This window comes from Lontra canadensis, unplaced genomic scaffold (genome assembly GCF_010015895.1).
Source record: "Lontra canadensis isolate GAN:19392208 unplaced genomic scaffold, GSC_riverotter_1.0 scaffold2, whole genome shotgun sequence".
NCBI classification, from domain to species: domain Eukaryota; kingdom Metazoa; phylum Chordata; class Mammalia; order Carnivora; family Mustelidae; genus Lontra; species Lontra canadensis.
Window position 1 is genome coordinate 67,722,443 of NW_022630996.1, and position 24,880 is coordinate 67,747,322.

The 24,880-nt window shown below is 40.8% G+C and overlaps 1 protein-coding gene across 6 annotated transcripts in view; it reads left to right on the forward strand.

Moving 5' to 3' along the window:
* Window positions 1-24,880, forward strand: part of LOC116878485 (ATP-dependent translocase ABCB1) — a 189,677-nt gene that overhangs the window by 120,525 nt on the left and 44,272 nt on the right. For 3 of the 6 annotated variants that reach the window (XM_032876031.1, XM_032876040.1, XM_032876080.1), the window contains exons 1-9: window positions 3,980-4,098; window positions 4,308-4,393; window positions 7,578-7,632; window positions 10,876-11,026; window positions 16,784-16,841; window positions 18,732-18,923; window positions 20,218-20,389; window positions 21,426-21,550; window positions 24,037-24,208. The exons of 1 other annotated variant lie outside the window; for it this stretch is intronic. In XM_032876031.1, the coding sequence (XP_032731922.1) occupies window positions 4,314-4,393; window positions 7,578-7,632; window positions 10,876-11,026; window positions 16,784-16,841; window positions 18,732-18,923; window positions 20,218-20,389; window positions 21,426-21,550; window positions 24,037-24,208 (1,005 nt within the window). In that variant the 5' untranslated portion in view covers window positions 3,980-4,098; window positions 4,308-4,313. 2 more of the 6 variants (XM_032876058.1, XM_032876069.1) reach the window with 2 other exon arrangements.

A 24,880-nucleotide genomic window follows, 5' to 3' on the forward strand; every position in this document is an offset into this window, starting at 1 on the left:
AAGAGTGACCAGTAAAGCATTACAAAACCCAAGAAATATGTGGTGTCCTGGAATCCAAGTGAAGAAAACGTGTTATGGAAAAGAGAATGATGAACTTGTCAATTGCTTAAATTTGTGAAATAAGATAAAGACAAAGAATTGACCTTTGGGTTTAGCAATATAGAGTTTATCAGTGTTCCTTAAAAGAGGAATTTTAGTGGTGCAAAAGAGTCAAACTTCTTAGAAGAGTGGGTTTAAGGGAAAACAGGGGCAGGAAATGAAGACAGTGATAGAAATAATAATTTTAAGATGTCTAGCTGCACAGAGAGGGAGATAAACCATAAGAGACTCTTAATCATAGGAAACAAACTGAGGGTTGCTGGAGGAAGGAGTGGAGGAATGGGGTAATTGGGTGCTGGACATTAGGGAGGGCACGTGATGTAATGAGCACTGGGTATTATATAAGACTGATGAATCAGTGACCTCTGCCTCTGAAACAAATAATACACTATATGTTAATTAATTGAATGTATATTTTAAAAAAAGAAATCTAGTTGCAGAGAGAAAGAGAGAAATGGGATGGTAATTGGCAGGAGAAATAGGGTCAAGAGAGTTTTTTGTTTGTTTTTTAAGATGGAAAAAATAACAGCATTCTATGTACCAACAAGAAGAATCCAGCTAGGATGGGAAAGTTGATGCAACAGGAGGAAAATCATTCATCGGAGGATGGGATCTATAGTATAAAACTACAACCATCAGACCTGGTGGCAAGTAGGGGCATGGACTTTGTTTCATGGTGGGACCATACAGATGGTTTTGTGCTTTTTCTTTGGCCGTGTTCTTCAGTACAGTGTAGCCTTGCAGTAGTTGGATCATTCAAATTAGTCAGAGTCGTGGTTTTACCGAGTGAGAGAGATACAAAGAGAGGACAAGGGAGTTGCAGATGTTTACAAGATGGGTTATGAAGAAAGAGAGTACATCAAGAAAGTCAGGAACAGTAAAAAGGTGGTGCGATCAATGGATTGGAGGATGCATGTGTTTAACCGTCTGGTACATTTGACACATCTTCACCACTCCCACTTCCCTGCCCTTGTTAAAACGGTGGCTAAGAACACTGTCTGGATTAGAGTTCTGGCTGTCAGTTATAAGATCTCAATTCTGTTCCACTTTAATTTTGTTTAGACCTGCCCAAAACACATTGCCTCAATTGCTGTGGTTTCATTGCAAAGGTCTTGATATCCAGTAAGGTGAATCCCAAATCATTTTTCAACATAAAGGCAAAATACATTTTCAGGAAAAAAAGAAGTGAGAAAATTCACCACTGATTAAAGGAAATACAAGAGTGTTCTTCAGGTAGAAGGAAAATGACCCAAGATAGTGACTTTGAGATGTAGGCAGAAATAAAGAGCAAGAAAAGGACAAAAACAAAGGTAAATATAAGTGAACATTGACTCTATAAAGCAGTAACATTCTCATTAAGAGCCGTAAATAGAGAAAATCAAAGTATATGACAACGATGGTGTTCAAGTCAGAGGTAGATGAATGAGGTTTGAGAGTCCTAAGATATTTGCATTGTTGTAAAAGAGAAGAAGGTAACAATAGTTGAAGATACCTGTCATAATCTTCAGAAAGGGGTTAACTATTGAAGAGATAAGAGAATACATACTTAATAAGCTAAGAGTAAGGAAGCCAAAATAATAAAAATATTCAATAAATCCAAAAGAAGGTAAAAATTAAGATCAAAGAAGAAAGACAAAATGAATGGAACAAATGGAAAAGGTAAGATAACAGAGTGGTGGTAAGACAACTCTCTAAAAGTGAGAACAAAGGAGAAGTATTTCAAAATCCTACCCCAAAGAGAAAATTAAGATTTCTTATAGCCTGAATATCATCAAGAAATCCAGCTTACCACAGTGGCTTAAATCTGGGCTTTGAATGAGTGACTAACTGCATGGATGTGCAAGTAGGGTTGTTTCATTGTTATCAGATAAATATTAAAGGAGTCCTTGGAATTGGCCTTAACATAGGCAAACACAGAAACACAGTCATGTTGGCATGGCTCCTCTCTCCACGAACACCCTCTTGTCCTAGATTCTCACTTCCGTTCTGAAACACAGAAAAACCATGATAAGCACTTTTTCAGGGACCACTTTGTGAGTTGACTCAGACAGGCAAGCACATCTCGGAACTGGGAGCCTTTGTTTGCTTATTTTTTGGTTTTAGTTCAACAGATTGCTAACCACTTCCTGTACCTGCCCTTTTATTCCCCCAAGATTTCTTGCGTAGAAACCAAAGAGGCTATCATCCCTATAGTCTACCGACTTTTATAATGTCCTCCAGCTACCATCCAACCTTCATTCAAACTAAAGAATTCCAATGGCTTTCGTCCCTCTGGGGACGAAATCCTGGCCTTAAAAGAGGGATATGACTACCTGTTAGGACTCCTGAAGAGCGGGACTTCTGATAGATCCAAAAAAGAATCCTCATGGTGATGGTAGACTAGATGAAGAAGAATAGCTATTGTGAGGAAAAAGTACTAAAGTAAATTCATTTCTGTCACCTAATTCGAGAATATGTCATAGTTTCAGTCAACCCCTAGAATGTTCCTCCAGGCACAGGCGGCCAAGCTCCAGATTAACAGGCAGAGCAGGATGGAGAGGAGTGACCGGTATAAGAGTGAGCATCAGAGTGGCTGCCTCCTCCTTCTTCCTCATCAGCCTCTTCTGATCTTTTAGCCATATTACTTGTTTATTGGGTGCTTCCTATGTACTGGGCACTTTTGTATCTAATCCTAATAACACTCCTATCTTATGGATTCAGCCACTGAATTGATGAAATAAACTGCCCAGATTAAATAAACTGCCCAAGGCCAGACAGCTAGTAAATGGCAGAGGGGAAGTTCATAGCGGGGTCTACCCCAAAACATGAGTTCCTGTGATACCTTGCTCTGCTTTAAGGTTCTCTGGGAACCCAACAAAGTCATGGGATGACTTTCGTACTAATAAGGCACCATGGAAGGAAGGTAATGTTGCTACCTGATCAGGAGGAAGGAAGGGCATATTTGTAGAGTATATACTGTGTTTTAAGCATAATACTAGGTATTTACCTTCCTGATTCATTTATTCCTTGCAGTAACCTGGAACGGGAGTTGTTATCCTCATGGTGTTTATGAGGAGACTGAGGCCCAGAGAAGTGAGCAAAGTGTCCACGGTCACATAGCTTACAAGGTGTGAAGCTCTAGTTTGAATCCCACTGGCTTCAAAGCCTTCATAATGTTTTGCTTTCTTTTCAGAGACGTGTCCAGAAGTTAATCAGAAGGGACGGGAAGGCCATACAGGGGACTCAAGCAGGCGCGAGGGCCAGAAACCATGTAATATAGGGAGAAGTGTGAGATCAGAGTAGGGAGGCAGGGGAGGGCACTGGAGACTGGATTCTCCACCCGCTGATGCAGCCTCAGGCAAGACTCGGCCTCGCCTGCGTCCATTTATTCTTGTAAAAAAAAAAAAAAAAAAAAGGAAAAGAAAAAAAGCGGGTTTTAATTAGGTGATCTCTACCAGCCTTTCCAGCCCTAAAAAGTTCTGTGTCTCTAAGGACTCAGAGGGCACCAACAGCGTTTCTCTTCTCCCAGGGTCTGTTGATTCTGGGTCGTCCCGGAGATGGTGGGGCTCAGGGCCCCCAGCACCAGACCAGCGGACGCGTTAAGTAGAAGGCAGGTCTGGGGCGCCCTCCTCGGCTCCCCTATGATTGTCGAGGGTCCGGAAACAGCACCCCACCCCGCACGGGTGTAAAAAGAAAACTGAGCCCCGAGAGAGAGTGACAGTCACTTCTGGGGGCTCGGGTTGCCTGCCCGTTGAGGCTCTCCCAGCACCGAGCACCGGGAACACCAGGCTGGCGGTTCGCCGTGGGGTCGGGGGGGGGGGCGGCGAGGGCGCCCGCGGAGAGAGCCCGGGGGGTGGCTGCCCCGGAGGCCGACGCTGGGGCCCGGGAGACAGCAGGAGGCGTCGCTGGGGCGCGGCGCGCCTAGGGGGCGGGGGCGAAGCTCCCGCGAGCAAAGTCCAAGCCCCGCGGCCGTAGCGCCCCGCGCGCCGGGCGGCTCGGACAGAGAGCGCGAGGTCCGAGGTGAGTCAGGCCCGGCGCTCCGGGCCGCGGCGGGAAACCCCGGGGCCGCCGCGCGCGAGACCAGGACAGCGGGGCCTCCGCGCGGCGCCCCTCCGGCGCGCGACCGTGTGTCCGGCTCGCACGCCTCGGTGGCGGGCTGTGGGGAAGCTGGTTGTACCCTCGAGCTGTGCCGGGGGCGCCGGGAGCTGAGGCTGTTGGTTTCTCCCCAGGTCGAGATGGATCTTGAGGCGGGAAGGAACGGAACCGTCCCACGCCCCGGGAGAGCGGAGGGCGACTTTGAACTGGGCCCCAGCAGGTACCTCCCTGGCGGCCGCCGCTTTCCTTACACGCGCATCAGCAGGGCCCCATTCGGCTTCGGAAAGTGGAGCAATCTGTGGATGCTTTTGTGTCGGGGGCTTCTCTGCAAGGGTCTTGTCTAAGGTCCTGACTTTCCTCAAGGAGTGCCACGGAGGCTCCTTTTGGAGCAGGCTTAGGAAGAGGCCGCCTTTAAAAGTGCCGCTTCCCCACTTTGTGCGGGGTGACTCGATGAATATCAGTGCTGGGTAACATTCCCTGCATTATATAACTCAAAATCTTTACAGATAACTTTCATAAACCTCATCCGAGTTTGCTTGCCCTAGAGCATCAGACACCGGCTGTTGGATGGTCGCGCTTCTTGAACAGGACCCGTGAGGCAAGAGAGAGACAGCAGCAACAGCAACAAAAATCCTCCTCCCCTGTTAATTCCCCTTCCGCCAGGGTTATCCCCTCCCCCCACCCCTCTCTCAGCACCTCGAAGGTTCGCGTTTCTCCCTCCCGGGCAGTGAGGTGGGGAGGGGGACTGTGGGCAGCCTCATTCTTCCAAAATCAGTGTTTGTTCAGAGGCAAGGGGGCAAGCCTCAGCCCTTCATTTGCTTGCTGGTTCTCTGAGGCTGACTGGCTCTCCGAGGCCCTCGTTAAGTGCACTTCATAGGCCTTAGTAGGGGCAGAAATGTAGGGGCAGAAATGACCAGTCAGTGGTGTGTTGTCTTTGTTTCCTCTTTCAGTGGAGGAATCGTGAATCATTTTCGCCTTTAGCCTCAAATAGTTTCTGAGGCGGTTATGGTCTCTGAGTTCATGCCAGGCCACCCAGGACTGATTGACCTGTGTCATCAAGTAATCACCCAGAGGGACACATTTATCAGGTTGTGCAGTGTGTCCTCAAGCTTCAAGGGGCCTGATTAGCCAACTGAAAGTATGCCTACCTGATGTTTAAAGAATCATTTTAGTCTGTTAACTTCTTCCTACAGTGATACTGCTCTCTTCCTTCTAACCACCATGGTATTCATTCATAGAAAATTTAGTTTGCCAAAGAGAATTAGAAAACAGATGGATGGTATTATTTCTACCAAGGGGGGGGGAAAATGTGGTTTTCATCAGCTGGCAATATAGGCTGGGATTGACTGTGAATCTATAAATAGATGGCATTTTTATGAAGGCTATTTATGTACTGCGCTGGCTGAACATTTGATGAGTGCACAAAGGAGCTGTCCCTGCAAAAGATGCAGTAATCCCCAGAACTCAAGGGAGTTCTCAGAAATGAAGTTCACAGCCTTGTATTGGAAACACAAGAAAACAATTCAGAAGAGAAATACAGAAAGTTAATAGTAAGTTAAGACTGTGAGATTAGGAAAGTACATGTTGAGACTAATTTTTATTAAAAAAAAAATCAGATCAAAGCTTATTCATTCCAAGGAAGTCAAGCTCCTTCCAGTTATTTAGGGCAAATGGCAAGTCATATGCTAGTTCCAATCATCCTGCTATATTGCCTATGGCACCTTCTTTTGAACAGATTTAGTGGCAGATGTCTGTCTGATTTTAACAAGTGTTCTAAATAATTTGGGATCAAGTTTTATGAGCAAAATTTATCACCTACCTAAATTAAATAATTCAATTAAGCTAAATAAAAGCATTTCGATTTTAAAAATCTCTATCCTCGTGGAGTTTGTATTATTGTTGGGAGGACAGACATAAAGAATACTTGTGCAAAATAAGTAAGCTACAGCAATTAGAAGGTAATGAATGCTATGGAAAATGTTAAAAAGGCTAGGGAATTGGGGAGGGCAAGGAGGAAGTAATATGCAGTTTTAAATAGGGCGGTTAAGATAGGTCTTATTGGGAAAGCAGTATTTGAGGAAAGACCGGAAAAGACATGAGAGGAGGGTGGTGTGTGGGTGTCTGAGGGGACAGCATTCCTGGCAGAGGTATCTGACAATATAAAGATCCTGCTGTGAGAACGTGTTTGGTGTGTTCAGAGAACAACAGCAGAGAGGCCAGTGTGGCTTGAAGCAAAGCAAACAGGAATAGGAGTAAGATATCTGGTGAGAGGATGCCTTGGTGGCTCAGATGGTTAAGCAGCTGCCTTTGGCTTAGGTCATGATCTCAGGGTCCTGGGATCGGGTCCCATAATCGGGCTCCGGCTTAGTGGGGAGTCTGCTTCTCCCTCTTCCTCAGCCACTCCCCCTGCTCGTGGTCTCTCTCTGTATCTCTCTGCCTCAAATGAATAAATAAAATCTTTTTTAAAAAAGAAATGTGATCCGAGAGGTGACAGAGACATCATGTAGGGGCCAAAAACCCAATGTAAGAATTTTGGCTTTTACTCTGAGAAAAATGGGAGCTGTTGTAGGCTTTTTGAGCATAAGAGTAGCATGATATGACTCGAGCTTGGGAATGATTATTTGCATGATGTGTTGAGGGTAGACTGAAGTTGGCACAACTGAAAGTTGAGAAACTAGGTAGGAGTTCTCCTGGGCTATTGGGATAGCAGTAAAAGTAATGAGTAGTGGTTGAATTCTAGTTGTATTGCGAATATAGAGCCAACAGGATTTCCTGATACTGCTCCCTCTAGTCCTTCAGAAGAGTAGACTTTACTCTATTTTTAGATCAATACATATTTTTGTAAAAGATTATTTATTTTTTTATTTCACAGACAGAGATCACAAGTAGGCAGAGAGGCAGGCAGAGAGAGAGAGAGAGAGAGGAGGAAGCAGGCTCCCCGCAGAGCAGAGAGCCCGATGTGGGGCTCGATCCCAGGACCCCGGGACCATGACCTGAGCCGAAGGCAGAGGCTTGAACCCACTGAGCCACCGAGGCGCCCCAATCAATACGTATTTTTTTATCAACAGAAGAATTTAATTATTTGGCAGATACTAACCTATGTATTTTCTTTCCATGTATGAGCTCTGCAAGGCAGGTGACCCTTTCTCATTCATCCAGATATCTCTGTAGTACCTTGGACAGTTACCTTTGCACTTGGTGATTGCCTTGCAGTTTGTTAAACTGGTTAATTTGGATTCTTTGTGGATATCACTGTTTTATATTTGAAAAAAATAGATGTGATAACTACTCAGGTTTATATTCAGTGACTGTGAAACATTTGGTAACAGTTTTAAATTCAAACAAATATATATATATATATATATATATATATATATATATATATATTTTTTTTTTTTTTACAGCAACCAAGACAAGAAAAAAAAGAAGAGAATGAACCTGATTGGACCATTAACTTTGGTAAGCCATGAAATATTATATATGAGTAATTCTTGTTTACATTCAAATTTGGTGCCTTGAATCAACAGATGTGGAGTCAGTACTTTATGATTGTCCTAGGTTGGTCATCAACAGACCACATTTTCAAGGTAGTTGATAAAAGAGGTAGGGATAGGCTAGCTATGAAACAGAGCAGAGCTAGGACTTGTGTTCATAGCACCTCATGCAGAGATGTGTTTTCCTGAAACAGATCTCTGCATTTGTTTTACACACACACACATACCCAAATTTTGCTTAAAATAAAGCAAAGTGATTGTTAACTACAATCTATACAATCTATAACTAAACTATAACTGTTAACTAACTATAAAGAGAGTGATTGTTAACTATAGAAATTTAGAAATAAGGAAGAAATCTATATTCATGTTTGACTTCCAAGAAAATTGATTACATATGGAGCAACATTTAGAGATTCTGATTATGTTTAACACAATTGTCAGTGGTTTTCTGCTAGTACAAGGCAAGTCAGTATATTTTTGGGAGAAGTCTAATCTGGTTTTCATTTGTAATATGTCTCAGAATGGTGGGCCAAGAAAGTGTTTCCCACTTTGAGTAAGTATGATAGGTTTCAAACTCTGACCCATTATTCCATAGCAAAGAAGATGGTATTAAGTGGCATGTCAGCTGAAACCTCCAGCTTAGTAAATAAATGGATGAAAAGACACAAACATTCTCAGTCTCAAACATTGGTGCACATTTCTCATGTCACAACAAAGCCCCTATTCATTCTCCTCTCCCTTATTGTTGTAGTGTTTTTATTTTAAAAATTTAGTGCTTTAGAGAATAAATTGTTTATAAAACTAAATCTGCTTTTAATGTACATGTGTTAAATCTGCCTCCTATAGCAAATAAAACACCACAAACTTTGAGGCAAGAGCTTAGTACATTTAATTTGAACTTAAAAGTTAAAATTTAAATTAAATTGAAATATAATCTTTTCTTCCTTGGAATAGATACTTTTTTTTGTGTGTGTCGTGAAAGAGGTTCAGGACAAAACTGTTTCTAACAAGAATTAGAAATTCATTGTTTGGTTGAAAATCACTTAAATTTAAGTTTGCTTAAGAAACTGTGCTGTTGCTGTGAAATGCTTATAATTTCAAATTTAAGCTCAGAGACAGTGAAATTTTATTTAAATAGCATGAAAAGCATTTAAAATGATTCTCAATTTTATGTAAATTTTCACTAAAGAGAACATGACATGATGATCAGATCCTGTGCTTGTAACTGTGGTTAGTAGACCCAAGTGCTCTATGTCCCTTCCTCAGAGCCACTAAAATGAACCTTGGAAACACTAGTCCTTTTTCTAGCAATTTTAGGGATACTTCTGCATTTACTCTCGACTTTACCTGCTCCCCTTGATCTGCTCCAAGCTCCATCTAGCTTCTGACCCTTGTCTCTTTCGGCACTCTTGCTTGCCCTGCGTGTTTGATGATGGAATTTGGCCTCCCCAAACTGAATTCTGGAACTCTGTGAGAACAGTTTGCACACCCTCCTCCCCACCAAGTGTGTCTGACCTCAGACTGTCCTGGCCTGTTGACCCTGTTTGACTCAGCTTCAGCTCTCAAAGACCCCACTCTGCCAAGCCTGACTTGTGACTCATTCTCCCCATGACTGTGTCTTGTCCCCAAAAGGGGGTAGGGTGAGAAAACTGGGTGACTCAGTTGATTAAGCATCTGCCTTCAGCTCAAGTCATGATCTCAGGGTCCTGGGGTCAAGCCCTGCATCAGGCTCGCTGCTCAGCAGGGAGTCTGCTTCTTCCTCTCTCCCTCCCCCACCTCGTGCTCCCTCTCTCCCTCTCAAATAAATAAAAAATCTTTTAAATAAATAAATAAAAAGGGACAGAGGTAAGGTATAGAAATGGAAATGTATGGGAAGGTAGATGTAATCTAGAAGACAGAGGAAGAGAGAAGACAACAGAAAGAGCCATAGAATGATAGTAAAAAACTGGAAGAAAACATGAGAAATGAGACAGGGCTAAAAAGACAATGAGGGACAAAGTCTTTAAAGTCCTCTGACATTGATTGGCTGGTTAGTTCTTGGGCATTGTACATGTCACTGTAGCAACTAGTGTCTGCCTTCTAAGTGATAGTACTAAGTAGACCGTACAGTGATAGTACTAAGTACACCATACAGTAGGACCCTTGGTGTGGCCCACCAGGCCTTTTTTTGCCTCTTTCTAACATCAGCTCCCACACTCTGCACTCCAGGATTTCCCCTGCAGGGAGTTCTCTGAGCACTGCATGCGGTTTCCAGGTACCTTGCTATTCTAAGCCTAAATACCTCCAATTCATCTGTTCCCCCCAATTCTTCTTCAGCAAATTCTCCCTTATCCTTCCAGATTCTTCAAGGAGCATCGTCTCCTTAAGCAGAACTTCCCTAGAATACACATGTAAGCACTCCATAATGCTTTTTCATTTCACTTCTGAGCTGCCTTTTAAAAAGCTACCTGAAATCTCTTAAGAGGAACTTATCCACAAGACTCAGGGGATCTGTTTCCTCCTTATTTGTAATTCTCTCTCTGAAATATTTTGAATATTGTTTTGTGTGTATACTTAGTGTTTTCTCCTAGCTGTTTTTAACTCACTACATAGTAGCTCTGGAAGATCAAACCATATTTCTTCATGGAGCTAAACTTTTATCCTTTCTGATTATATTATAATCATTTAACCAAAGAAGATACTGATGAAACAGAATCAGATTATTTCTTCACAGGATATAAAACAAAGCATCATAAAATTAATCCGTCAATAATTTGGATGGAAATCCTCCTTCTTCCCTGTTACATTTATCTGCAACTACTGACCTTAAATAAAGTACTAACCTTAAGTAATATTATTGACCTTAGAGGAGCCTGGATGGCTCAGTTGTTGAAGTGTCCGACTCTTGGTTTTGGCTCAGGTCATGATCTCAGGGTCCTGGGATCGGGCTCCTCCAGGGCTCTTGCAGGGCTCTGCACTCAGCAGGGAGTCTGCTTAAGGACTCCCTTGCTCTCCCTCTGCCTTGCTCCCCAACCCCTACTCACTCTTGCATACGCGCTCTCTCTCTCTAAAATAAAATAAATAAATAAACAAACAAATAAATAAATAAATAATTTTTGTAAAAAGTACTGACCTTAAATAAAAATCCAAAGAATATATAGTTGCAGAGAAAGAAAAAGTCTTTTCTATAAAATATTCTTTTATTTCCTTTCTTTTTATTTTGTAGTTTCGATATTCTGACTGGCAGGATAAATTATTGATGTCCCTGGGCACCATCATGGCCATAGCTCATGGAGCAGGTCTCCCCCTCATGATGATAGTATTTGGACAAATGACCGACAAATTCGTTGATACTGCAGGAAACTTCTCCTTTCCAGGTAAGCATTTGTCTATTTTTTTTTTTAACATACATTGTACTCCTTTAACTGGATGAAAGATCAAAGGTTGATTTTGCTCTTTCTCATCCATTTGATTAATGGTTTGCACTCTGTCTAACTCCAGATATCACTGAAGAAGTTATAAAATTCTCAGAAAATTCCTTGAATACTCTTTAAATTTCAACCACTAGACCTATCCTGTTTGACTTTTAATACAGAATAAGGAAATGTACAAAAACCTTTGCATCTAAATAAGGCAGGGAAATCCCTCTCCTTGAGGAGAGCAGAACTGTCATCTGAGTATACCTATGCGATTGTCCATCCCTTTGGTGATGACAGACATGTTTCAAAATACTTCCGTTAGTATGGCCATACTTCTTAGCTACACTTAGCTTGTAAATCTTTTGCTGGCTTTCTTTTTCTTTTCTCTTCCTGCACCCTTTTTGTCAACATTCTGTCCATCTTTTGACTCTAATGTGTGGTTCAACCAGGTTGACTGGAGCTTGATCTAACACTTCACTAAAGAGTGAATGGTTTCAGTATGAGAATGATGTGTTTTGAAACCCACACAGAGGAGTGTAATTACTAAAAAGCCAAGGATTCTCATAAGTTAGTGTCACCTGTAAGAGGGACTGTGGCAACAGCACAAGAGTCAGGTTCCAGTGGACAGAGTTATTTTCATATTAGCCATGTTCAACACAGATAGTGAAACCTCAATGCTTTCTACCAAGCCTCATGGCCCAGCTCCTCCCAAGAGACCTTGTGGGCACTAGGCCGGAGAAGATTGAGGGAAGCTATATTGGCACACAGATGGTGGAAAGAAGGGAAAAAAATTGATAAAGAAAAGGCAGCTTACAATGCAAAGATACCTAAGAAAAAGTGGACTCTGGCATTTAGATCAGTTGGAGTTTTCAGGGTTTGCTGATTCAGAACTATGTATTTGGTTAGCATTGCAGAACTTAAGTGTTATTACCTAAGAGAATAGGATTGCTTGATTTGTACAATAAGGTCTATTTACATAAACATTAATATCTTTTAGAAATCTAGTAAAGGTACCTTTTAAATTTTTATTTATTTATTTTTATTAAAGATTTTATTTATGTATTTGTTAGAGAGAGAGAACGCACACAGATAGGGGGAGTGGTGGGCAGAGAAAGAGAGGCTGGGATCCCAGAGGGGACCCTGGGATCATGACCTGAGCTGAAGGCAGATGCTTAACCAACTGAGCTACACCCAGCTGCCCCTAAAGAATAGACTTTAAATAAACATCATCTCTACAAGATGAACGTCTGAGTTCTGCTAAGGTTAAGTATAGATGGGTACTGATCCTCTCTCAACTTCCATGATTTTTGCTAAACTCTAGAACTCTCAACATACCAGTGAGCTCTCTGGATTTAGACTGAGTAGGAAATTTAAAGATTTCACTTTCTCCAAAAAGGTATGACAATATTATCTTTACAAACTACTAAAGAGTGGGCATTGGAAATTAATAACATTTGAGGGACTTCTCATCGCAAATCCTCTAAGACAGCCTATAAGCCTGATGTCAGATGTGGCTGTGGAAGACCAAGGGTCATTTCATCTGGAGGTTACAGAAAGTAAGTTGGCAACTCTGGGGAGTTTATCACTCCACCAATGACAGGTTTTTAAGTGATTTGCTCGTGCCATTCCCCTCAGATACCTTGAATTTGACCCTGGGCACAGCACATGGCACCTGTCTGCCATGCCCAGCTTCAAAGCTACTTGGTTGCATAATTAGAAACAAGTAAAAAACAAACAAACTGTGTCAAATAAGAAAGTTGTGGAGTTATTCTGGTCCTAGTGAAAACAAAAACAGGACTATTAAAATGGGTCCAAACACTAACTTATCTGTGTTAAGTGTAGGACATTATTTTAACCTCATTTTAAAAAATTTTAATTGAGATAAAATACATAACAAAATTTACCATCTTAACCATTTTTAAGTGTGCAGTTCAGTAGTGTTAAGTATATTCACACTGTTGTACAGTCAATCTCCAGAATTCTTTCATCTTGTAAAAATTGAGACTCTGTACCCGTCAAACCACCAGCCCTGCATGAGGCTCTGTACTCAGCACAGAATCTGCTTGTCCCTCTCCCTCCCCTGTCTTGCTCTCTCTCTCTCCCTCAAATAAATACAAATCTTTTTAAAAAGGCACTTTTGGGATGCCTGGGGGCTCTGTTGGTTAAGCATCTGCCTTTGGCTCAGGTCATGATCCCAGGGTCCTGGGATCAAATCCACCATCAGACTCCTTACTCAGTGGGGAGCTTGCTTCTCCCTCTCCCTCTGCTGTGCTCTCTCTATCTCTCAGTCAAATAAATAAATACAATCACTTTTTAAAAAGTCTATTCTTAAAAATTGTTGGACTCTTGGACAGTTAGACTTACTGGGAGACAAATAGGAAGGGAATGTTAAAAGAAAACAAGGTTTAAATTACAAGAGGGTTTGACAGTGAATGATTGTGAAGAAAGCACATCCTGTCAACAGAATAAAGCTCCTCAGTGACAAGGTTTTTCCCTCACAATGACTCAGTTGTGCAGAAACTGAGTTATGTGTGTTCTGCATCCAAAACCTCAATGACAGAGTCAAAGGAGACATTTTTTATGCAGAGTAATCAGGAGCTTAATATATTTTATGTCAAGTATGTGTAACTGTAATGATCTAGAAAATTCTGTAGAGAAATCAATATACACTGCATGCCTTTGTATTGCCACGTGGTTGAGAGGAAAAGGCATTTTGGAGACCCCAGTTATTTTAAGTAACTATACGTACTAAGTTGCCTGGACAAACACCAGCTCTTTGCTTTGTGCTGGATATTTCCATGTGATAAGAGAAGTTCTAGGCAGAACTGAGGAAGGCAGAAATTGACTTGAGACTTACATGCGACAGTTAGGACTCTCTGTATAATGTCTCCCTAAGTAATCCTTAAGATATGCATTTATTTAAACCTTTCACTTACTAGCTGTATGACCTTGGGCAAGTTACTTAACCTCTCTTATTCTCACTATGCTCATCTTTAAAAGGTGATCATAGACTTACTGATAGAATTAAATGAGATGTTTACAAAAGTATCTAGAAGATAGTAAATGATTGATAAATATTGGGGAAAACTAACTGTGAATACTTGGAAAAGAAGTGACTGCTCTAATCCATCCATCCACGGACTTTATGAGAGCTCTCTAAAATGAATAGGCAACGTCAAGAATTCTCCATTTCCTTATTCTGGGAGGCATTCAGGCAAACCAGAGTGAGACCCATCCTAGCACATTAGAATCAAATGGGGATAGTTTTTAGAAATGTGATGCTCTAGACTCAGCCCAAGGTTCTGACTGAACTGTTCTTGCATGAAGCCTGGGCAAATGTATTTTTTTCAAGCTGTCCATGTGAGTCTAATAGGCACATAGCACTGAGAACCCCTGAACCAGGTGACTTAGAGATTGTTTATGAGACGGAGGTATAACAGGTTAGCATCTGAGAAGACCAGGTCTAGTCCCTTTCAAATCTAGAGTTCCATTAGATTTCCAGATCTAGAATTTCAGATCCAGAGGTCCATGAGATGTCTAGATCTAGAATCTTATGCTATTTCCTGATCTAGAATTTCAGATCTAGAGTCCCATAAGATTTCCTGGTCTAGAATTCCAGATCTAGAATCCCATGACTTTTCTGGGAACACATCAACACACATCTGCCTTACCTTAGTCCTTGGGCAGCAGAAACTTTCCTAGGAGCTCCTAGGGTTATTAACCCAGGCCTAGATTGCCATTCTTGGCTTGGACTCTGAGAAAGGAGCATTTCAAATTTTGAATGCCCATTGATTCTTATTTCCTAGGAGAGAGAATCAGTCTGAGTTATAATGTGCTCACTGAGAGAATGTAAACATTTGAAGGAGGCATTTAGAGGAGACTAAAATTCATTCAAGATTCTACCTGATTTTTAAGTTCTGGGGGAAAACTAACCCTGTACACATATATATGTGGCCTTTCCCCAAAGTTTGAACAAAGATTTCCACCATTACCAAGCTTTAAGTAGCTTGTCTGCCTCTAATTCCAAATACAATTCCAATTTAGCATCTGAAGGCTGCCATATTTAAGAACTCAGGGAGGAAGTGAGCACACACAACTGACTGATAAGAACAGAAGTGAAATAGGGTCTGATTCCTCAAGGACCTGAAAGCTGATGGAGAGCTAGATTAATAAGCAGAAACGTTTTACCATGAACATCAATGGAAGTTACAGTTTTGAGGGAGAAATTATGCCATAGTCAGGGCTGCATGACTGGTAATTGATCCTGACAGTAGTTTAAGTTTTAAATAAGTTTTTAAGTTTTAAAGTTTAAGTTTCGACTTTAGCCCCTTTGAAAGAAGATAAGGAAGATACACCACAACCAGAAAACATGACTATGGGGTTATTTACACATGATAAGTGAACAAAGACTAATTTCTGTCTTAGCACCATGGTAAATAGGGAAATACGTACTCTGGTATGTTTTCTCAGCAGTGCTGTGGTGATTATTTTGTTCTATTATTTTGACATGGACTGTTTCTTTTATACTTTTATATTTTGTGGTTGTGTGTTTTTCAATTTTTAAAGACTTTATTTATTTGAGAGAAAGTGAGAAAGAGCATGGGTGGGGCAGGAGAGGGAGAAGCAGACTCCCCACTGAGCAGGAAGCCCAACTCGGGATTTGATCCCAGGACCTCCCGATCATGACCTGAACTGAAGGCAGATGCTTGGCCAACTGAGCTACCCAGGCGTCCCTCACTTTGTGTTTTTTAAGAAGTGAAGATAGTCATTACCGTATGAAACCATCAGTGTAGTATGAAGTTAGGAGCTATATGTATAGTGTTAGGACTCTCAGCCTACTTGCTAACTGTGTGACTTTGGATAAGTTACTTTATCACCCTGTGCCTCAATTTCCTCATCTGTGAAATGGGAATTCACAAAGGAGTCCTACATCATAAGGTTGTGGTGAAAATTAAATGAATTAATACATGTAAAGTGTTCAGAACAGAGCCTGGCAGATAACAAATGCTCAATACATGCTAGCTATTATTACAACAGGAATGGCACATAGACATTTTCATCAAATTAGTTCAAATTAATATACAATAATATTTCCTTCCAATCAATACCACTTTTAAAATACCAGAATATAGTTTTGCCAACAAACAAGGTGTGGAATCCAGGATCACAACCAGTTGCCAGTGAGCAACTGTCGTGTCTTTAGACAACTGACTTATCTTCCTTGTCTCTAATTTTCCCTCCTTTACAATGCATGTAATTCAGCCTTTGTGCCCCTGATGGGAAAAGGAAGCACCTAAAGGAAAACACACATGTATTCAAATAAAATTAACAAAAACAATTATCTATAAAGTGCATTTGGCCTCTAAGAAAAAATGCCCCTTAAATTCTGTCCTTTCTCTTGAAACCATTTCTTTTTTCTTCCTCTTCCTTCTATATGCTCTGCCTGCCCTCCATCCACTCCTCTCTGCTGCCTTAGGAACCTGCTTTGCTAAAGTCCTGAGACCACCAGGATCAGGGACAAACCTAGGAGAGCGATCTTTCCCCATCTGTACCCTAGATGTCCTGCATCTAAACCCGTGGACTCTCTATTGGAGCAAAGTGAAAAGTATTCATTGAGGTTGAAAAAAAAAGAAGATTTTTAAAACCTGGTAACATCTATTAATAGTTCAACTTTTCAAAAATGTCTTATTTTTGTTTTGTTTTGTTTTTATTTAGTGAATTTTTCATTGTCAATGCTAAATCCAGGCAGAATTCTGGAAGAAGAAATGACTAGGTAATTGGCTAATACGTACATATATATATATATATATGTAGGTATTCTATATATAAATATACATTTATGTATATAAATATTTATGATGACTTTTAAAAATGTTTTATTTGAGAATAATTGCAAACTTTCAGAGAATTATAAGAATATACAAAGAGCCTCTGTATACTCTTTACATTTTATTATATTCTTTGACCTATTGTTATCATTGATTTTTTTTATGATTTATTTATTTTAGAGGGAGAGAGAGAGAGAACATGAGTGGGGTAGGGGCAGAGGGAGAGGGAGAGAGAGAATCTCAAGCAGACTCCCTGCTGAGAGTGGAGCTCCAGTCCAGGACCCCGAGATCATGACCTGAGCCAAAAATCATGAGTCAGCAGCTTAACTGACGGAACCACCCCGGCATCCCCTGGCCTATTGTTATCATTTATACCCAGTCCCTTCACCTCCACCATCTGAAGTAACTTGCATACGTCATCATGGCCCCTTACTCATAAATACTTCAGTGTGCTAAGCGTAGGATACTCTCTTCATAACTGTAGCACAATTATCAATGTCAGCGAATTTAATACTGATACAGTATTTTGATCTAATCTATCATTTGTATTCCAGTTTTGTCAGCTGATCCAATAATGTCCTTTATGGCATTTTTCCCTTCGTCATCCTTCTTTTTTTTTTTTAAGGTTTTATTTATTTGACAGAGAGATCACAAGTAGGTGGAGAGGCAGGCAGAGAGAGAGGGAAGCAGGCTCCCCGCCAAGCAGAGCCCCATGTGGGGCTTGATTCCAGGACCCTGAGACCATGACCCAAGCTGAAGGCAGAGGCTTAACCTACTGAGCCACCCAGGTGGCCCCCTTTGTCCTTCTTAATAGAAATCTCAAAAGCCTGTGCTATAATGTTTATATGCTTACTTATCAATTAATCCTGCTGATTTAAATGAGCTCCATCCATATGCTACTGCAGGCCTGAAAGGCTTCTTTCTGGAAACAGTTTGTAAAATTATATAAAAAGTATCTTTGAGAGTATCAAAACTGAATTTGTTCTTTTTTAAAAATTCTATTTATTTGAGAGAGAGAGCGCGAGCATGAGCAGGGCAGAGGGCTCGTGAGCATGAGCAGGGCAGAGGGCATAGGGAGAGGGAGAAGTGGACTCTCCACGGAGCAGGGAGCCCGATGTGGGGCTCGATCCCAGGACCCTGGGATCATGACCTGAGCTAAAGGGAAATACTTAACCAACTGAGCCACCCAGGCACCCCAAATTTGTTCTTTTTAATGATACTAACTTTCCTCTAATTTAGTTAAGACTTCGCTCAAAGTTAGTTTGAATTTATGTTTTTGGTGTACTATTAAAAAATATTTTTGAATTATGCCAGAGATCAAGAGGGTTTTTTTTGTTTTGTGTGTTTGTGTGTGTGTGTTTGTGTTTTGTTTTGTTCTTTTGGCGGGGGGGGGTCTTTCTGTAAACAATACAAGAACACTTACATGAAGAACCATTTCACATGTTCAATCTGTTTATTCCTATACCTGTGGTATGCGAATAGTAGGGAACTTTTTCAATACAATAAGATATGCAAGTCTGGAATCTTAATTATGAAAGAAGAATCACATCATATCTACAAATTGTCAGTATCAGTTTTAAGATGATCCATTAACACCATTATTTTTTGTGATTAACCCTCAAATGTTTCTGTTTTCTGGCAATTCAAGTGAACAGATCTGCCGTCATCCTCTTACAGTTTAAGAAAGAGAAGAGAAAAAAATTTCATGTGTATTTGTTATGATGTCCTACACAATCTATATGATTTCGGTAAAATGAATCCCCAGCTCTGAAGATTTTCCTGAAAAGGATGAATAAATAGGAGTATTTAAAAGAAACTTCCTAATTATTTTCCAGGTATGCGTACTATTACTCAGGGTTAGGTGCTGGAGTTCTTGTTGCTGCCTATATACAAGTTTCATTTTGGACTCTGGCAGCCGGCCGACAGATCAGGAAAATCAGACAGGAGTTTTTTCACGCTATTCTACGACAAGAAATAGGCTGGTTTGATATCAACGACACCACTGAACTCAATACACGGTTAACAGAGTAAGTGTATTGTTTATGTCACACTTTCATAATGAAATTGGTTAACCACTAACTATGTGAAATGTGCCATGATTAGATTTTAAACTTAAAAAATTACTAGATGAAACATTTGGATACATACTGGGAATAGATCACCCAACAGCCGTTTCTAGCATCTGTAGCTTATGCCCCCGTGCGTTTTCCTTATCAATTAGTTTGTTCTTCTCAGTGATTTAGTAGGTTAATTTGAAGACTGGGCTTACATCTTATATTTGTTTCTCTCTCTGTGGAGCTTGCTACAGGGCCTGGCAGATGTCATGCATTCAGTTAAGACGGTTGAATGAATGAATACACGTGTGAATGAAGTCACAGCAAGGCTTGTCTTCACTTATTCGACAAACACTTGAGGGCCTATTACATGCCACGTACTCTTCTAGATGTTTATGATATACCAGTGAACAAGACAAAGATCTCTGCCTTCCTGTTGCTTACTTTCCAGCAGGGGGAGTAGATGGCAAACTTTGCCTTACTGGGATTCCTGGCAAAAGAGTCCTGAGCAAATGAAGTAAAAAAAAATCAGGCAAAGTCAAGGCATTTAGGACCTTGTTGGCCTCACTACAGACTTCAGCTTTGACTCCTAGTGAAATGAGCAGCCATTGGGGGTTTTGATCTGAGGAGGAACACGCTGAGACTTCCATTTTCAAAGGATCGCCCTGGCTGCTGTGTTGAGAAGGGAGTGGATTGAGGGTAGGGCAGAGGGTGGAAGCAAGTAGGCCTTCCTTATTAGTGTTGCAATGCCCTTCTTGATACCTGCTTTTTTTTTTTTTCCTAAAGATTTATTTACTTGACAGAGAGAAAGAGATCACAAGTAGGCAGAGAGGCAGGCAGAGAGAGAGGGGAAGCCGGCTCCCTGCAGAGCAGAGAGCCCGTTGTGGGGCTTGATCCCAAGACCCTGAGATCATGACCTGAGCCAAAGGCAGAGGCTTAACCCACTGAGCCACCCAGGTGCCCCTTGATACCTGCTTTTAAACACATGGATTCATAGGCTCAGAATGCTAGTGTTTCTCGAATGGGATTAACTAGTTTAATAGCATCAACTTTAATGATATGAACTTCTTAGAGGCATGAACTGAACCTGAATTTCTTCCTTTGTGCAGTATTTAGGTGGGGAAAAAATCTCATTCAAGAGGCTAAGACTGTGAACGAGGCTTGCCGTAGTGTGAACGAGATTTACCTATGTGTTTGTCAGATGTCTGCTTCAGCCCTCTGATTGAAGACCTCCTGCCTGTAACCACTTAGGTGTGATCTTTTTTAGTGACATCTCCAAAATCAGTGAAGGAATTGGTGACAAGGTTGGAATGTTCTTTCAAGCAATAGCCACGTTTTTTGCAGGATTCATAGTAGGATTCGTTAGAGGATGGAAGCTTACCCTTGTGATAATGGCCATCAGCCCTATCCTGGGACTCTCTGCAGCTGTCTGGGCCAAGGTGTGTGAAACGGGGGCATTTTCCTATGTGTTAGCCCACACTTTCAAGAGTTATTTTTTAACATGCAGGGTTCGGGTTCTTGTAGTTGTCCGTATCTGTGCGACATGTCAGTTGAAACCACATTTAAAAGCATTCTGTTAATGCCATAATAAAGAAATTAATTTTTAATGTGATTTTAAATGTCAGTTATTATCTCAATTATGGATTTTTTGCACTGCTATTATTTGTTCGGGTAAATCTGCTGACATAGTAGTTTAAACTGCTTAAATGGTTATGTTCCTACTTAAGGAAACACAATTTTAAAACCTAATATTCTACCAAACCATTGCATGAATATTTTAAAAAATTGAAGTTTGGATTTGTTTTATTTATTTTTAACTGTTACCTCTGACAGGTGGCACTCTGCCAACTTGGCCATGCCATAAAAATGTTTGTTAACCTGTTCTACTTCAGACAACACTGCAGAGTTGAGAAATGTTACTGACCATTTTGCTCTTTTGGAGGTTGATGATTTGCTTAGTGACTTACTTGTATCTCTTTTATTTCGATCATTCCTTTACCTGTCTCCCGCAATACCTTGTTTAGCCATCTTATTATAAAGCAGAATGCCCATGAGTAGATCTGGAGGTATTGTTCCCATAGTACTTAAAATCATGATATGATAAAGAATAGTGACTTTCCAAAGCAGTAAGATTTTATTTTAGTTCATTTTGCAATTAGCAGAGAAAAAAACACAGCGGATGTGGAACTTGACGTTATTCCTCAAGGCGCTATTAGAGAATTATACGTGGATTTTCTGTTCCTGACTGCTCTCAGGGAGCGTACCACCAGGGGGGATCAGATCTAGACTTTGTAGGGGGTGGAAGGAGTCCCAGGGTCTGGGACGCGGACTGTTGTTCACTTCATGACTTCAGTGTCTGGAAAGGGATAGGGTTTGGGAAGAAAAAGCAAATTAAAGAGTTGACCAGACTGCCTTTTAATTTTTCTCTCCATTCGAAAGTCACGAATGTTTCTCCTCGTATCTCCCCGTATCCAGATACTCTCGGCATTTAGTGACAGAGAGCTAGCCGCATATGCCAAAGCGGGCGCCGTGGCAGAAGAGGCTCTGGGGGCCATCAGGACCGTGATAGCCTTTGGAGGCCAGAACAAAGAGCTGGAGAGGTCAGGAAGGTTCTTTGTCCACTAGATCAAAGAACCCACCTTTGCATCTTGTTGCTCATCTTTTGTTGTGTGTGTCTACTACTTTCCTTTCCTTAGTACTAACCCATCCCTCCCCAAATATAGGGACCCTTTCCTGATGTCTGGAGTTTAATGTCAGCCTCTAAAGCAGGGTTCTTACTCTTATGTTCCATGGACTCCTTTGGCAGTCTGATGAAGCCTATGGACCCTTAGAACAGTAATTTTAAATGCATAAGATAAAACACAGAGGATTACGAAAGAAACCAATTGCAGTGAAGTACAGTTTTCAAAATATTTTTTAAACTGTGATACAGTAGATATCTGCCTTTGCTGTTAGCATATTAAATAATAAGAGCGAACTCTGGGTTCAGTAACTAGTATAACTCTGAAGTAGAAGCGCAGGTGAAAGATACTTCAAGATATTTGTTTCAAGTGTAGCATGATATAAAAATGATCCAGGGTCTCTACTGGCAACAAAGGCATGGTTACTGCTAATTCTGCAATGGTTTGTTGCCTCTGCTGAGAATCCAAGGAAATGCTACCTTTCAGGTACAAGTTCATGAAAATAATGGTATAATTGTTTCCACATTCGAATTCCTTGACTATGGATCCCAGGCCACGTAGCCCTGCTCTACAGGAACCTGATAGCCAAAAACCAAAGTGCCCGAACAAAGCCCACAGTAAAGGCAAGTCTGCTTTTCTTTAATGCCCCCAACCAGTTTTCTTTAGCTAGCATGCCCCAGTACAGTCAAAGTATGATTCTACGTCAAGTATTCTCTCTTGCCGTCCTGCCGGACTCCCGATACCCACAACTTTTTGCAAGAGAAATTCTCTGGAAATTCTTCCTCCTCAGAAGCCAAGTTGCCCCCAGTTTCCTCCATTTTCTTTTCCTCTTTTCCTTTTCCTGAAGCCCTCTTCACAAGCGCCATGTTCCGGTTCTCTAATCTCTTCCTTTTTCTCTCTCGCTGCTGCTTCCTGCACACAGTAGCCCCCACAGAGCACACTAACCCTCCCTGGGACCTCAGGATGGGAGTGTAATCAGTACCGCTCCATTAGCCGCATTAAGCAAGCCGCCTCAGCGAAGGTAATTACAGCATGTCCTCCACTGTCACCGGAGCCTGGTGTCACACGGGGGCTGACCTGAATCTCCCTGAGCCTTGGGGCCCAGCCACAGGGGACTTAATCACAGGGCTGGAGGCGGCCTGCCACGGGCTTCCCAGGAACACAGATCTGCAGAAGGAAAGCAGCGCCCCGAGCTGGGTAGGGCACACTGAAAAGTCGGCTGCTTTGAGTAATCAAACACAGAAACTTTTTGGTGGCAACTGCATTAAAAAAAAAAAAAAAAAAAAAACAACTAATGAATCTTCAACATCTCATTTGGTTCAACTAAAAAAAGAAGTGTTTGTTTTTGTTAGAAACACACTATTTTATATGATATTTACCCATTTTATAGACATGTCTTTTTTCCTAATTTTAGGCAGCCAGAATTAAGTTTTACACACTTTCTGTACCTAGCATGGAAAGGTAGATTTAATTTAAACTGATGTAAACAAAAATCATAATTTAACAGACCCACTGTAGATATTTATATCTTTGTATCAAATCCTAGAAGCCAGAAATATGAATTTTAATTACTACTCAGAAATGTAATATTATGAGCACTATTCAGGGAGAGATTAAATACTAAAACAACAGTAGGAATAATAGGAATAAGAATCCCCAGGTTTTGCATGGTGTGCCAGCACTGTGGTAACTACTCTCCAGAATTCTCTCTCAGTATCAGAATGATCTTGCAAGGTAGGCATTATTAACTCCATTTTATAGATAATGTAACTAAAATCTAGAAAAACTGAGTAAGAACCCCGTACAAAGTGACCACTTTAGAACCTTGTGCCCTGGCTTGACAGTAGAAGATCAGTCTGACCAAAAAACAAAAAAGAAAAGAAAACAGAAAAAAAAGAAGGCCAAAGTTTAACACAAGAATGTATGAAATTGCTCACCCAGTGGGGCAATAGAAGAAGTCTTTTCTCTTCTCTAGAGAAGAGAAATTGAGCAGTGTAAAGAATCTGTTGTAAGCACCTGAAACGTATGTAAGTTTTAGAGCCGTTCTCATTTGATTTGGTTTCTCTTCTCCCACCTGAACCTCGGCTCGTGATGCTGGCTGGGAAAGTGATGGCAAAAGCTCTCTCATATCCCAGGAGAGGAATTCAATCCTGGAACAGCTACAGGAACCGTGGTTAGACTGTGAGGGACCAAAGGAGATGAGTCCAGGCCAGTAAAGAGAAGGCTCAGATGGGTTCTAGTCCTGGCTGATCCTGAATTGGTCTGATTGCCAGGAAGCTGGGTTTCAGTAGGGTTTCTTACTTGGTTGGCTCTGTTCCTTAAACCTCCAACTACATAGGAGGCGAATACTGCTCTGATTATAGATTGTTTCCTTGTTACAACATCTTCCCCTCATTTTCTGGTAGGTATGAGAAACATCTAGAAAATGCCAAAAGGATTGGAATTAAAAAAGCTATTTCAGCAAACATCTCCATGGGCATAGCCTTCCTGTTAATATATGCGTCATACGCGCTGGCCTTCTGGTACGGATCCACTTTGGTTATATCCAAAGAATATACTATTGGAAATGCAATGACAGTAAGTAGTTTTTCTAATATTTATAAGAAACCAAAAATACTGTTTATCCATCTACCTTGTGTTTTCTTTCATACTCCTCCTTTTCAAAGAATGAACCTGAGTATAGGCTTTTTTCTTTTGGTGAATCTTTGCTCTATCCCATGGGCAGAGCTGGCCTTCTAGAATACTCAAGGCATAATTATGAGTTGAGGGCAAAAAATTAGCATGTAGTTGGACCACTTGAGAAGCTTTACAACATATAAAATAAAGTAAAAATTGAATGGATTTATGAATGAAAAAATATGGATTGGAGGTATCCTCTTTCTGCCATTGAGTTTCATAATATAAGAAAGTTAACATTATTATAGATCAGTCATAGTATGAGAGAATGCCAAGTTTATATAATATAAAACATCAGCTAAATATAAAACATTATATTTATATAATATAAAACATATCCAAAATATAAGATGGAAAGTTATCTTCTGTTTTTTAAGAATGAACATAGATTTTATGATTCAGAAAATAACATATACTAGTTATACAAAGGATTAGAATACAGAATTTTTAGAATTACAGATTACTTAGAATTTAATCATCCATATATACTTAATGATAACTTTTGGTGTAGATCTCCTACATCATTATATATATTTATTTTTTTTCTTTGAAAACGGGGATTATATTATACAT